This window comes from Rhipicephalus microplus, chromosome 2 (assembly GCF_043290135.1).
Source record: "Rhipicephalus microplus isolate Deutch F79 chromosome 2, USDA_Rmic, whole genome shotgun sequence".
Classification (NCBI taxonomy): domain Eukaryota; kingdom Metazoa; phylum Arthropoda; class Arachnida; order Ixodida; family Ixodidae; genus Rhipicephalus; species Rhipicephalus microplus.
The window spans coordinates 289,041,370-289,055,768 of NC_134701.1; the positions used below are offsets into that span (position 1 = coordinate 289,041,370).

At 43.4% G+C, this 14,399-nt stretch overlaps 1 protein-coding gene across 5 annotated transcripts in view; it reads right to left on the reverse strand.

Annotated features, from left to right (window-relative positions):
• Positions 1-14,399, reverse strand: part of LOC119177839 (uncharacterized) — a 355,504-nt gene that overhangs the window by 68,774 nt on the left and 272,331 nt on the right. For all 5 annotated transcript variants that reach the window (XM_075882235.1, XM_075882234.1, XM_075882231.1 and 2 more), the window contains one exon: positions 13,309-13,394. In XM_075882235.1, the coding sequence (XP_075738350.1) occupies positions 13,309-13,394 (86 nt within the window). The remainder of the gene's footprint in view (positions 1-13,308; positions 13,395-14,399) is intronic.

Below are 14,399 nucleotides of genomic sequence, written 5' to 3' on the forward strand. Positions count from 1 at the left end.
GGCAGCAGTGGTTGCGGCTAGAGGACGGCGCTCTAATTCCCTGCTTCTGCGCGATACAGGTTGGTTCCTTACTTATTGTTTTGTCTTGGAACTCCTTGCCGCTCCCACTGCTGCCAGCAGTTTTTGTAGTTTTTAGCGTTGTCTTTATTATACTCTTTTTTAGTGTTTTCTACTATTGCTGATGATTATTAGTGTTCTAAGCATTGCATCATGCCAACCACGGCCGAGCTTTCGAGGCAAATTGAGCTACTTCGTGCTGACCTTGCAGAAATGAAGAATAGCTTGCAAGTGCATAGCCAACTCTACGAGTCCGTTAAGAGCAGAAATGAAGAATTGTCCAAAGAAAACAAAGAACTCAGGGACGAGAGTAAACAACTATGTAATCGTCTGGCTGCCTTGGAGCAATACTCACGCTTAAACAATGTTGAGATAAAGGGTATCCCTGACACGAAAGGTGAAAACTGCCTTGCTATAATGCAGGCAATTGGTGAGAAAGTTGGGTGCCCCGTTGAGCCGACAGACATCGATGTCGTCCACCGTGTCCCGGCGAAAAATGGATCGAACATTATAGCGAGATTTTGCTCCAGGACAAAGAAAGCAGACTTTGCTTCCAAAGCACGGAAAGCACGAATCACGACGGGTGTCATTGGCTTTCGTAAAGAGACGGAAAAACCGGTGTTTGTTAACGATCACCTAACCCCAGAAAACAAGAGATTGTTTGCTCAGGCTTTGGAACTAAAAAAGGCGAAAAATTGGAAGCATCTATGGACAGATTCCTGCGTAATAAAGGCCAGAAAAAGTGATGACAGCCGCGTCTTTCGTATACGTGAAGCAGGCCATCTATCTGTCTTTCAGTAGATAGTTGCCTCTAAGATATCTGGAACAACCATGGATTCCTCTGTTTTGTCTTATCAGCAAACTAAAACATTTCTCAAGAATAAACCCCCAGCTTTATCATTGATTCATTTCAATGTCCGCAGCCTCAGAAAGCATCATAATGACCTCATACACTTCCTGACAGCAATCAATCACACGTTTTCAGTCATATGCCTCTCTGAGACATGGTTAACAAATAACGATGGTAATCTATATGGCATGTCGAACTATACCTCTGAGTACTGCAACCGCGATTCAGCCCGTGGTGGTGGTTCTGCGGTCTTTATTGGTTCGTCATTGTCATATAGGCGTCGTCACGATCTTTCTTTTACTAACCTAAACTGTGAATCGGTCTGGCTTGAATTTGACCAAACGGTTTTTTCACTGAACGGCAGAAACACCATCATTGCATCAATCTACCGCTCTCCGTCTTCATCTATTGTTCATTTTTGCTCGCAACTTGAATCCCTTCTAAACCTTCTCGTTTTTGAAAACAAAAACGTCATCATATGCGGCGACATTAACATTAACATACTTGACCTTTACAGTCATTCATGCTCGGATTATGTTCGCGTTTTTCAAAGTTTTGGCTTCTCATCGTTAATCACAGCTCCTACTAGGTGCGATCCATCAGGCACGAATACACTGATTGACCACATTTTGTCCAGTTTGACAACGAGCGCCTCTGCGGCTGTAATAGACTATCAGTTTAGTGACCATTATCCTGTTTTTCTCAGAATAGAATCCGCTCTCTTGCCCCGTGCCACAAATCATAAACAAGTCATGAAAGCGGTGTTTAACACAGAAACATTTGTTTCCTTGATTAACCAACTAGACTGGACTGATGTCACACAAAACGAATCTGCTGAGCAAGCCTACGACTCATTTTCTGCTCTAATAGCAAACTGCATAACACAGAGCACATCGCATGTCCCTATTTCTTGGCGGTTTAAAGAGCGAAGAAACCCATGGATCACCAACGGATTATTGCACTCAATTTCAAAAAAAGATAAAATGCATAAGAAGCTTAAGGACCAACCATTTAACACAGTGCTACAAATTCGCTATAAAAAATATTCGAATACGCTTGGTGCAATTTTGAAACGTGCTAAACGTGACTATTTTCAAACGCGCATATTGCTTAATGGAACTGATACTAAACGAAACTGGCAGCTAATTAAAAAGTTTCTGAACAAAACCGATTCCCATGCACGGTTAACGAAAATAAGTACTGCATCCTGCACATTCACTGAGCCAATTGACATTGCCAATGCTTTTAACGACCATTTTGCCAACACTGAAAACAATCAACACCGGCCATCACTTTCCCACTTATCGCGCTGTCCGCAATCTTTTTACTTATATCCTACTTCTAGCGCTGAAGTTCGCTCTGTCATATCATCGTTAAAAACAACCGGGGCGGGTTTAGACTCCATTCACCCTTCACGAGTTAAGCTGATAATCGACTATGTTTCACCTGTTCTTGCTAACATCATCAACAATATGTTCAAGGATGGCACATTTCCAACCTCCCTAAAAAACGGCAAGATAACTCCCGTCTTCAAGAAAGGTGACCGTGAATGCATTAACAATTACCGTCCTATTTGCATTCTTCCTTTTTTTAGTAAAGTAATCGAAAAGATTTTGTACAAACGCCTCATGTCATATTTCAAAAAATTCGACTTGCTCTCTCCCCATCAGTTTGGTTTCCGTCCAGGTTTCTCAACCGAACTGGCGCTCATTAGTTTCACGGACAAAATCAAACTAGCCATTGATGACGGTTCACTATTTGGTGCAGTCTTTGTTGATCTTACTAAAGCTTTTGACACTATTAATCATTCCATTCTTTTTCACAAGCTCGCATCTTACGGCATTACAGGACCAGCCTTGAGCCTTATTAAGAATTACCTAAAAAACAGGTCGCAAGTTGTACAAATCGACGGTAGTGTTTCCTCTCCCAAGGTTACTAATACAGGAGTGCCTCAAGGATCTATTCTAGGCCCGCTGCTCTTTCTACTCTTCATCAACGATTTGCCCCTAACACTTCGCCATACTGACTGCTTGTTATATGCGGACGATACAACCATATATTCATCTCATAAAAGCATCGCCGTACTGTTACAAAATCTAAATGTTGACTTAAAAAATGTAAGTGATTGGTGCAGTCGTAACTGCCTGCACATTAACCCCACTAAAACTACATTTGTAATATTTCATTCTCCATTATCAAAAGTGCCACCCGTGGTGCTCACGATGGGGGACAATGAAATACCCGTTACTAACAGCGCCAGGTTTCTGGGTGTGACATTAGATGAGCACCTAAAATATAATATTCATGTTCATTCACTAATGCATAAAGTTTCTTTTGGCATACACGTAATCATTAAATCACGTAATTATTTCGAAAGGCCCATTATTCGTTCACTTTATCACTCTTTCATTCATAGCCATCTGTCTTACTGTGTATCATCTTGGGCTAATACTTACTTTTGTCACCTCGATTCCCTTCAACGCCTGCAAAACCAAGCTATACGACTAATGACCTTCAGTAATGTTTTTACCCCCTCTAAACCGCTATACCAAAATCTAAATATTTTGCCACTCTCAGAACTACTTAAACAAAAACTATCTCTATTTATTTTTCGGCTAAAGAGATGTGGCACCTCCATTCCGGCTTACTCAAATGAATTTTTTGTCAACACTAACATTACGAGGTTCTCTTCAAACGACAATCTACTTCTTCCCGCCGCTCGAACAAATTACGCGAAACTAACAGCCCTTTTTTCAGGCATATCCATTTGGAATTCGTTACCATACGAAATTAAATCAGCATCCTCTGTACATACATTTCAAAGCCTTCACAAAAAATACTGTCTCGGCAAATTATGTGGGCAGGCACACTAACTCAGGGATCTGCCATTTTTTTTTTTTTTTTTTTTCGCGCATGCTTGATTTGCTACCATTACCGCTGAATATTTTGCTATCATTTGCTGAATATTTTGCTATCATTTGCTGAATATTTGCTATTATTACCGATATGAATTAATCTTGCTTTTGTTTTGTAGCCGTAATTATTATAGCGTTTGGTATTCACTATTTTATATGCTGCTATTGTGTTAAAACTTACTATGTTCACTTTGTTTTGATGAATTCATGACGCCTGTGTCATGAAGATTTCTCTTATAACTGTGTTTTTATTTTCCAGCGTATATTACAGTCATAGACTTAAATACCATGCCAGTTTTTTTGTTGCTTTTTGTCTTTTTTTTTTTTTTTTTTTTGTTCATTTCTTGCTTTTACTCTTCTTATGTAGCTCCTTTAGCTTTCCTGTAAATTTTATACATGTATTTTTTTTTTTGCTATCAGAGCACGCTTTTTTCATGCTGCCCACGTTATTCAACTTACACATGTTCTAGTATTAGGAGGTCCCCCCGTCAGTTCCTGAAACTATGGGACCTCCGAATGTATTACTTACTACTAAAGATGTTACATTGTATCCAAAGAAGCTGAATAAATTGATTGATTGATTGATTGATTGAGAGCCTTTGATGCCTCAGTAAACGAGAAATTAAATGACGACATCATTTTGTCCCAAGCTCTGGTGTGATGTCATGTGACGTGACGCCCATGCTGTGTACCAACCTCGTTTGGGCGGCGAACAAAGCTGGAGAAAGTGACACCTCCGAAGAAAATGAAGACGGTGCTTTGCAGTAACACGTGAAGCCGTGGCTCGTGTTCCCTACTATATCATATATCTATACTACGGTTTCTCAAACTGGGTTCTTCACGGAACTCCTGAGTTCTGTGAAGGACATCTTGCGGTTTCGCGACCAACAGGAACTGAGTATCCCGCTCCCATTTCAGCCCCATCAGCAACTAAGTTATTCCTTTAGACAAGCAAATATTCATTGCAATTTGCACTGAGTGAAGCCATCGCACACCTTGTCAGCACATTAGGTGTCTGACAAGCGAGGGAACCTCAAGGTAGCAGCAGTAATGATTCGCTGTTTCATGCACCACCCTTTCCCTACTTTTGATTGTCTTCTTGCTCTTAAAAAAGTTAGGTGTTTTTCGGCACTCTGGAAAAGCCATACGAATTACTCAAGACCCAAAAGTTTGAGAACTTCGTACGAATACTGAGAAAAAGAAGAAAAGGTAGCTTTCGCCTTCCAGTCGTCTTAGGCGTACAAATGGGAGTCCATGTAAGTTTTTTTCTTTACGTACTAGTTATTTTGCTAAAATTTTCGCATGTGTACCGAAGATTTGCCATTCTCGACAAAATGACGACATGTGGGGTCGAGAACGGGATAGTTTGTTAGGGGTACCGTGGGAGGCACCATCTCTCCAATGCTCCGTGTTTACAGGAGATTTTTAGGGCTTTAGATTGGGAACAGTTTGGGGTTTGACTGAAGGGTATCTTAGCAACCTGCGATTCGCTGATGACGTCGCACTGATTAGTAACTCAGTGGACGAATTGACTGATTCATTAATTGATTGATTGAGTGATTCATTAATTAATACATTCATTGAATTATTCATTCATTTATTATTTATTCATTTATTGGTATGTGGCTTTTACCGTCCCAAAACCACCATACGACTATGGGAGACGTCATAATGGAGGGCTCCAAAAATTTCGACCAGCTGGGTTTCTTTAACGTGCATGAAAACAGGGGAATAATTACAACTCATGTTTACGAAACTGGACACGGAAAGCAGAAAAGTATGTCTGAATACTGATATGCATAACACTAAAGTAATGTGCAACAGTCTGCAGAAAACAGCGCTTTGCGATAGGTGGTGAGGCACTGGAAGTTGTAAAGGAATACGCCTACTTAGGACAGGCAACAACCGCGGAGCTGAAACCATGAAGTTGAAATAACTAGTAGATCAAGGATGGAATGAACCACATTCGGCAAGCATTCCTAAATCTTGACAACAACTATCCCTCACGAAGAGGGTATATAAAAGCTGCATTTTGCTGGTACTTACTCACGGAGCAGGCTTACAAAGAGGGTTCCACTTAAATTGAGGACGGCGCAGCGAGTGATGGAATGGAAATTGGTAGGTGTAACCTTAAGAGACAGGAAAAAGGCAGCATGTGTCAGGGAACAAACGGGGGTTAAAGATAATATAGTTGAATTTAAGATGAATAAGATGGGTTGTCTATAGCGAGTAGGCAGGATAACAGTGTTTAAAACTAAGTAACTTCATTCCAAGAGAAGGCAGACGCATGCAAGGGAGACAGAACATTAAGTGGGAAGATGAGGTTAGGAAGCTTACAGGTATAACGTGGCAGCAAGAAGCACATCACCGGGTTTATTGGCGGAACACGGGCGAGGCTTTTGGCCTGCAGTGGGCGTAGTCAGGCTGATAAATCTTCGGTACTCAATATAACCAGTTCAATTTCTAGTTTCTACATCAGATGCACCTGGGAATCAGACCAGTAAGAATTGGGCTATTCTTGGGCGATATGCGCCTAGCAGCACGTAACGCTGAGTACAACGATAGCAGCGAGCAAGGTCGTCGGCAATATGGTCGATACCTTCCCAGAAAGCGTCGGAATTTGTCGATACTGTCACGCAGTCATGACGTGGACGAAGGCAGCCGTTTCCCGGCCTCAAGTCGGCGTGTCCGACTGCTGGAGATTTGGCCAAACTTGAGGCCGGGAAACGGAAACTCAAACTATAGCAAGCCATGCAGGCTGAGCACTGATATCAGCGAACAGAGCTTCGGCCATCGATAAATAGGCCGTTGCTGGGACGCGCCTTCTTTCATACTTCACGCGTAGAACTTTCCAATCTTATCCCTGGTGGTCGCGCGCGCTCTGGAATAAGCTTGACTGTTCACGTCCTGCGCGCCCCTGAAACACACCGAGTTTCCTTACAAGAGGCATCTCCTCCACACCACCTAAATATTCTTCAGAAAACATGGAGAATGGCAGCACTATGCGTTGATCCCGCCAGGCAAGTGTTTCTCGTGTGTCCACTTAGCGGACTGTCCGCTTCAGTCTTCACCGATCGGCTACAGCTTTCTTCCGGCCTTTCTTCTGCAACGTCATTTTATCGTCTTTCCTGTCAAGTGCTTTTCCTTCTACCTTGTGCGCTCATATATTTCTACATTACACAGTACCAACTGGCCCAGCATTCCACTTTATTGAGCATCATTTTGATGACTATAGCTATACAGCGCGAGGACAGAACGAAGACACAGAGACAAGAAGGACACGAAGTCTTGTCTCTTGTCTCTGTGTCGTCGTTCTGTTCTCGCGCTATAACTATCGTCATGTCACACCAACTAGCCCAAGCTGCCACACTTCCAAGTAATTTTGATGTCACGAAGATCTGACAACGCACGACATAAACGAGAAAAGCGGAATATGTTTTGCCGCCACAAGTGCTACCCCCCGAGATCCGTTTTTGGATCCACTTCTCGGAAGCCATGTATGAACTTTTATCACGTTAGCACTTGAAATAGGTTTAAGGCAGCCGCCCACTTGACGCCATTCGAAGTTCGGCACACATTCCCTGCATCGTTCTTCAAACATCTCAACAAGTTCATACGGAAGTTCCGTTTGTGAAGTTAGTTCGAGAGTCCTGTTAGTGTACATTTCCTCCACTTTCATTATGATTTCGCTGGAAAAGTGCTGACTGGTTCGGTGCATAAATGTGGTGAAGAGTGCCTTGATGTCACAGCTCACTACTTTTGCACTCTGCTGAAGTATACATGTCCATTATATTGCCGTATTCTTTCCGCGAGTTTTGTTTGTCACCCTGTTACACTCGAAGTAATCGCGAAGAACGGTCCGGCGCAAAACGCACCTACAGTGTTCGAGAAGCTTCAGGACCATAGTAGATCGTTTCGTTAAGATTAGACGCTCAACGCGAACATTACAAATTATTCTGGAAATACGTGGCCGCCAGCACAAGTGCTAGAATATTTGACGGCACACGTATAAATGCCGACGCGCTTCGCTTCTTGTCACTTAAGGCCGACGTTGTGTTCGCCGCCATCAGCGCCAGTGTGTATCACTGTAACCTGACTTTTAGTTGACTGGCCACAAGTTAGGCTAAATAATGACTTTGATCTTAGACCTACAGTCTACTCCATTCGTCGTCGTCACGAGCCCCTGGTAATTTGGACGCCGCGAGATTAGCTCCCCAGGATTTCTAGTTTTTCTAACTACACGTGGCTATCTCCGCTAACGCATTCCGAAAAGCATGAAACGAAGTTAAATAAATTTATTGCGCACAACAGTCATGCGAGAAAAGGCCAAACTGGCGTGCGACTGCATGTAAAAACAGGCTATGTGATAATTTACAAAAAGGTATTTCTCACTAAATCAAGCGCTTCTTTCATCCTGACGTCAGGTGAACAAACTGCTAACGTCACGTCATGAATTGTTCCGCAAGGACGGGAAACGTCGGGAAGAAACAACGTACCGATTCTTCGAATTTTTCGATATTGCTTAGGGGCCTTTTAACAAAACGATCTGCTACAATCGCGACGCTTTTCGAACACCGAGGCGCGGTCTGCGTCGAGCACTGACACTCTGTGTGGTAGGAAAACGAATGCAAGAAAATTGAAACAAGAAGGGCGCGTGGCATACACTTCAGCTTTATCGCTGGCATATAGGTTCCAGACCTACAAGTTCTAAACCACCCACGTCAGCACTGGAAACCGTGTTCGTGCTCGCGCGCGTGCACGCATGTGTGGTATTCATGTATGTATATATCGAGAAGCGTTTCTCCGGATCGTCCGGTGCTGTGTATGCGTTGATAAATGACGAACGAACGTGCGAACATGTTCATTTATTCCAACGTCTCGGCAGGAGGCATGCCTTTGCCACGGAATGCAGCCATGCACTTGCTCACGCTGCGTTGGCGCTTGTGTGCTTTTGAACCTTGCATGCTTGTTGCGTACCCCTGTCAAATAGATACGTCCTTAGGTGCACTCTATTTGATTGAAAACCTTGATACTTCTCTCCTGCGTGTGCGCACGCACTCAGTTATATTTACCGACTGCACACAGCCAGAGTATTCAGAAAAGAAGAATAAAGCAGGCTGCGGAATATCTGAAATACGCGCAAACGGCTCAAGCCACACGCGGCATGTTGATTGCGCACGCTGTGCCCGGCACCCGGGCTTTACGACGCTAAACTTCTAACGCGATTGCGTTAAATAGATCGCTTCGCAAAAATTCTGGCGTCGGCGCCGTTGGTTGTGAGGGAAAAATCATCTTATGCGTGACCGAAAAACCGGGAACGATGCAAATAAAAAATCTTGGGTCACAGCGACAATCGAACATGGGACGCTTCGGTGCGAATGGAGATCGAACCCAGGTCTTTTGCGTGGCAAGCAATACTATACCACACAGCCATACCCCTGCTTGAGAATACATTGAAAATAACTTCCTCTGCTTTCAAATGCAGTGAATGTAACTTTCATGTTTTACAAACACACGCATCCTGTATACATGATTCACATTACAAAATGAAATATGGCAACAACAATGCGTGGTACTAGCTTACATTGCCATCGGGCGTCAGAACATGTGTTTATCATATAGACTTGATCGTTGTAAGCCGGTCACCCACTACAAAAGTGCACGCACGTTACTGCTCCTATTCCCTTTAAGCCAAGTAGTTCATGCATGGCAACTTAAAATAGATTTCATGCTCTAAACTTTTCAAATACGCTCTAGGGACAGGATATTTCTATCGCGTCCAACGCTTAAAGGCGAGGCTTAAGAGTCTCGCAATTTTCTATAAATTGTTAACCAACTAATAGTACAGTCTGTGAAAGAACGTGTATTCCATCCAAATCACGAGGGAGAAAAGGCATGTTGCCATGACGGCCATTTTGTTTCATAAAGGTTTTCTTATTTTTATTTATGTTAAATTTAAATGACACTTTAAAATAAAAACAAAAACTAGCACACGTTCCCAGGTCACGTGATTTCATTAATGCATTGTTCTTTCTTGGTAACCGGTCGAGAGGCAGTCACAATTTCAACCGTCTCACTCAACCGAGGGTTATCGAACACAGGTACACACAAGATAAACAGCCATTAAAGAAAATGAAACGCACTGTACTTGAATGCCAGTTATTTGAAGGTATTACGTATCAACGGTAAATTTAAAAAGGGTATTCTTGCAAGGGGTTTCCCTTCAAGCCTTTGGATAAGGGGAGGGGTGTTCGGACGCGCTTGGCCGCGGCCCTCCCCCGGTGATTTACGTCAGTGAGTTCGAGCCCTTTGCAGTGTGTACCGGCATATTCTCTCGAGGCTTGGTACAAGGGGCGTTCATTCACAACTCAGATGATTTAGCAGGCCAACACAAAACACAGAAGAAATTTTCCAATTTTTCTGCAGAAAGTGTGCTCTTGGATTAAGAAACTTTTTCAGTGCCACTCATAAGCAACCCAATTTTTTCCCTCTAAATATTAATCGGCGTTGGTGTTATTGTTATCGCTAATTTCACAGAGGGTTGCCTTCGTACTGTGAGTACGACAGTCTCCAGACTTTACCGAATCGTAATTTTCTGTACACCCCCCCCCCCTCCAAATAAAATACATCAGTCACAAACGAGTCCTGATAATACGTTGCTCGTTTAACTCTTAGTATGCGATAGATCAATCACTACGGATCATCTCTTAAAGCTGATAGTCATGCAAGCTTTTTTTTTTTGTTCGCTAGGTAATATTTATTTTTAGATCAAGCCATTAAATAACCACGTTTATACCAAGAAGCGCAGAAGCTACTCCTTTGTCCAACCCGCTCACGCATAAGAATGCTTTTCAATCACAAGGGAATATAATTTATAACATACTCAGGTCAATCAAGAGAACTGAGAACACACCCATTCACGAAGTAGTGTCATGCAATAGTTTCTAGCGCACCCAGAAGGTTTAGCGCGAGAGAACTTTTTTTGAGAGCGGAGCACTATAGGTGCCCACAGTGTCGTACGACGTTGCCGTATGCTGTCATGGCCTGGCGTAACGCAAGCAAAACCACACACATAGCGTACAGTTTTGCCGGCTACGCTGTATTCAGCGCGTGCTCGTGCCAAGGAGAAGATTCTTCCTGTTGTTTTTCGAGGTCTTTGTTGATCATAAGTGCGCAGCACTTTAGGCGCCCAGGCTGTCGTATGTTGTTCTCGCTTGACGTAACCCAGGCAAAATAATGCATAAAATGAAAAAAAAATAGCAAGCGAGAAATAGAAAAAAAAACAGAAAGTGAGAAAAAAATAAATGAAGATAGGAAGGGACAAATAAAAAGAAAACTAAGACCAAAGGAGAAAGAGCCGAGCAAAGGAAGGCTCCACACATCCTTCATGCAGGCAGGAAAAATGCCTTTACTGAAAATAATGACGACGTCAAAGACCGTTCTTTCTCAGTGGGACTCCTCCAGGAGCCGATGTTACAGAAGACGCGCCACATCACGGTGGCAGGATAATGTTATATACAACTTGGCGTCAGCCAGATTTTGTGTCATGGCTGAATTCCAGCTCTTACTTACTCTCGTGCTTCTCCCGAAATCAATTTAATCGTAACCAAAACAAATCGTGGAAAAACTCTCAAAACAAAATGTCAAGCCAGCCTCAATGTCGTCTGAATGCGCGCGTGTCAACGGCTGATATTACAAAGCATTTGTCAATCCGCTAGAGCTGCCGTTCCTTTCACAAATAAAAGAAACCGAGTTCTATGAGACATCCAAAAGACAGGAATCGAGCGAAAGTTCGACACATGCAAAAACGACCTCGAACTTTGCCATTCTTTATTACCTTTTTCCTTGGTTTTGAAAAATAAAAGCAAAGCATGCTGCCTATAACTGTTTAGCGCAGGGATTCCCTCCAATCTCAGAACGTCTATCTCGTGCAGCTTTGTGGATATTGCGTCTTCTTGTAGAAGTAAAGCACGAAATTTGAAAGCGATTTGTTGCGAAATGCTCCCGGAATTGAACTGCCACGCACGCGTGCCCATGCATGAATAGCTTTTTTTTTTCTCACAGTCGAAACATGTTTCGTTTCGTTGAGTGCCGTTGAGTCGGCGTCTGAACTCTGGCAGCCGGCTATTCTTTGATTCCAGGACATGATTTGGTGACACAGGCTCACCGCTCGCAAAGGTGTCACCAAATACCAATTTCATTAGCTGCCCGACTACGCTCACTGAGGGCAAGGGCCTCTTCCATGTTCCGTTAATCAACCGCGTTAAGTGCTTGCTGATACTATTGTTATACCCAAAAACTTCTGAATCTTATTTGTCCACGAAACTTTATCTCCCCTTCGTGCGTTTGCCTTCTCCTGAAATCCAGTCAGTTAGTTCCCCTTGATGAGCAACGGTCATCTTGCCTACGCGCTACGTGCCCGGCCCATGTCAATTTCTTATTCTTGTCTTCAATGATCATATCCCTAACACGCGTTTTTTTCCTGACTCACTCCTGACCCAATCAGGAAGCCAGAACCCTGGTTAACGTAACCGCGGTTAGGTTTACGATGGTTGCTTATGTTGCACGTACGCGAAAACACGATTATTCCTCTAACGGCGGTTTCAGGAAGCCGAGCTTGGAAACCTCGGTTAGGCATTAACCGAGGAAATCGCAGCCCCTATGAGTGGGGAGTATATGCAGATGAGCATGCGTGAAGAAAAAAAGAAACGGACGAACTGGATGGCACGAACCACGGAAAGAGTGATAAGGCTATGGGAAAACCATTCGCGTGATCTGCGGAGCACGTCCCACAATGCAAAGGTGTACGTGGCAATACCAGCCGGGTTGAACGCATATATTCGCATAACTGTACGCTTGAAGAACATTACTCAAGAAATAAGTAACATATCTGTGTTCAGAAAAGCGATCTGCTGAAAAATGCGTCAGTTAGGTTGCTGTAGGCCGGGTGGTGTTTTCCACCTTAACCGAGGAGGGCGCTTCTGCACTGTGTAGCATCAGCGAACTGTGGCTAGCGCTTACCGAGGTTAACTTGTCTGTGTACCATGCGTGGTATTACTGTCTCTCAAAGTTACACCTACCATTCCTTTCCATTGCTAGCTGCGTCGTCCTCAGGCGCAGTTAAACTCTCTTTGTAAGGATCCAGGTTTTGCTCCGTAAGTAAATACTGGTGAGAGGCATCTGTTATATACTTTACACGGAGTTCTTAGTGCCAAATTATGCAATTTCACATAAGATGTTCTAGTGCCTCGTCCTCAAATTATCGGCCGACGAAAGCTGTTATATGGCGTGAAGGTCTCTGCACAAATTTTGCCAGCGCTTCGTAACTCGAAAAAAAAAACAAAGAGAAAGGAACAAGTCCCACAAGAAAACTTTGTTTATTTCAAAATCAAGTGGCAATAAAATCAAGGGTGGGTGGGAGATGGGAATGGAGACTCGAGTGTGCAGGAGGGGCGGAAACGGTAGAAAAGCGTTACACAGACTCACCGCCCAGAGGCCCAAGAGGAGGACGACCGAGGAAACAGCGCACGCAGCAGAGAGCAGCACCATGAGCAGCGAGAACGTGAGGAGCACTGCAGATGAGAAAAGGAAGCGCGGGATCAATGAGAAAGAGAAGAAGGCGGTCCCGGTTAACACCGGAAACTGCACCCCGGGTTGTGAACAAAGAACGCGACGAGCATGCTAGACACGCCACCTCCCTAAAAAAGGAAACAGGTGTGCAGGTACCGGCAAAGCCCGCAGAGACGCTATAGCCGGCCTTGTCTCCAAGCGCACGCCTTCGTCACAGCTGCGTCGTGCCTGCACGCTGGGCCGCTCGTCGTTGTAATGATCATTTTGCTTGGATTAGCTTATATTTCTTTTTCGGTACCGGGGGTCCTTGCCCCGCTTTGTTTACACTTTGTTAACGCCGCTTTTTTTTGTTCAACTCCCTTTGGGGACGTGTCGTTGACTAAGAATCCAAATGTGCTGACGATGTGTATACTTTCTTTTCTTGCCACGGTAACTTGGCGTAAACATACGAGTATATCTGAAGGCGAGCAGGGCTCCCTGGTTAATGTTTTCCCGCTTTTTTTTTTGTCGTAACTCTGAGCACCATTCCCATTAGGGATGTATTACTTACCGTGGCTAGGTCGCGCTGACTTTGTTGTCTGTAATGTTTATTTATTTATTTAGTACATACTGCCAATTATATTAGGGATTATTGCAGGACAGGCACAACTGATAAGTTTAACAAAGATTAAAACTATCAAAAGAAAATTCATGCAAAATACCTTAACAGTCTTTTTTTCTTTTTGCTAATGGGAATGTAATAATCAATGTAAGAAATCACATATGGGAAGGATCTATACAAAACTGTGAAACAGAACTTTACAATACTGTCACGCCATAACACACCAATTTAATTACAATTAGGTCATATTATCAGTCATCCGGATAACAGCCGCTCCATCAATTAAGCAGCCCTACAGTGGCTGACTGTTGCTCCATGCACACGCGGTAAGCGGCAGATGGAGTTTTCAAAAAAGTACAAGTCAATATATAATTTAGCTATTTTTTATTTTCTTTTAATTGAGCAT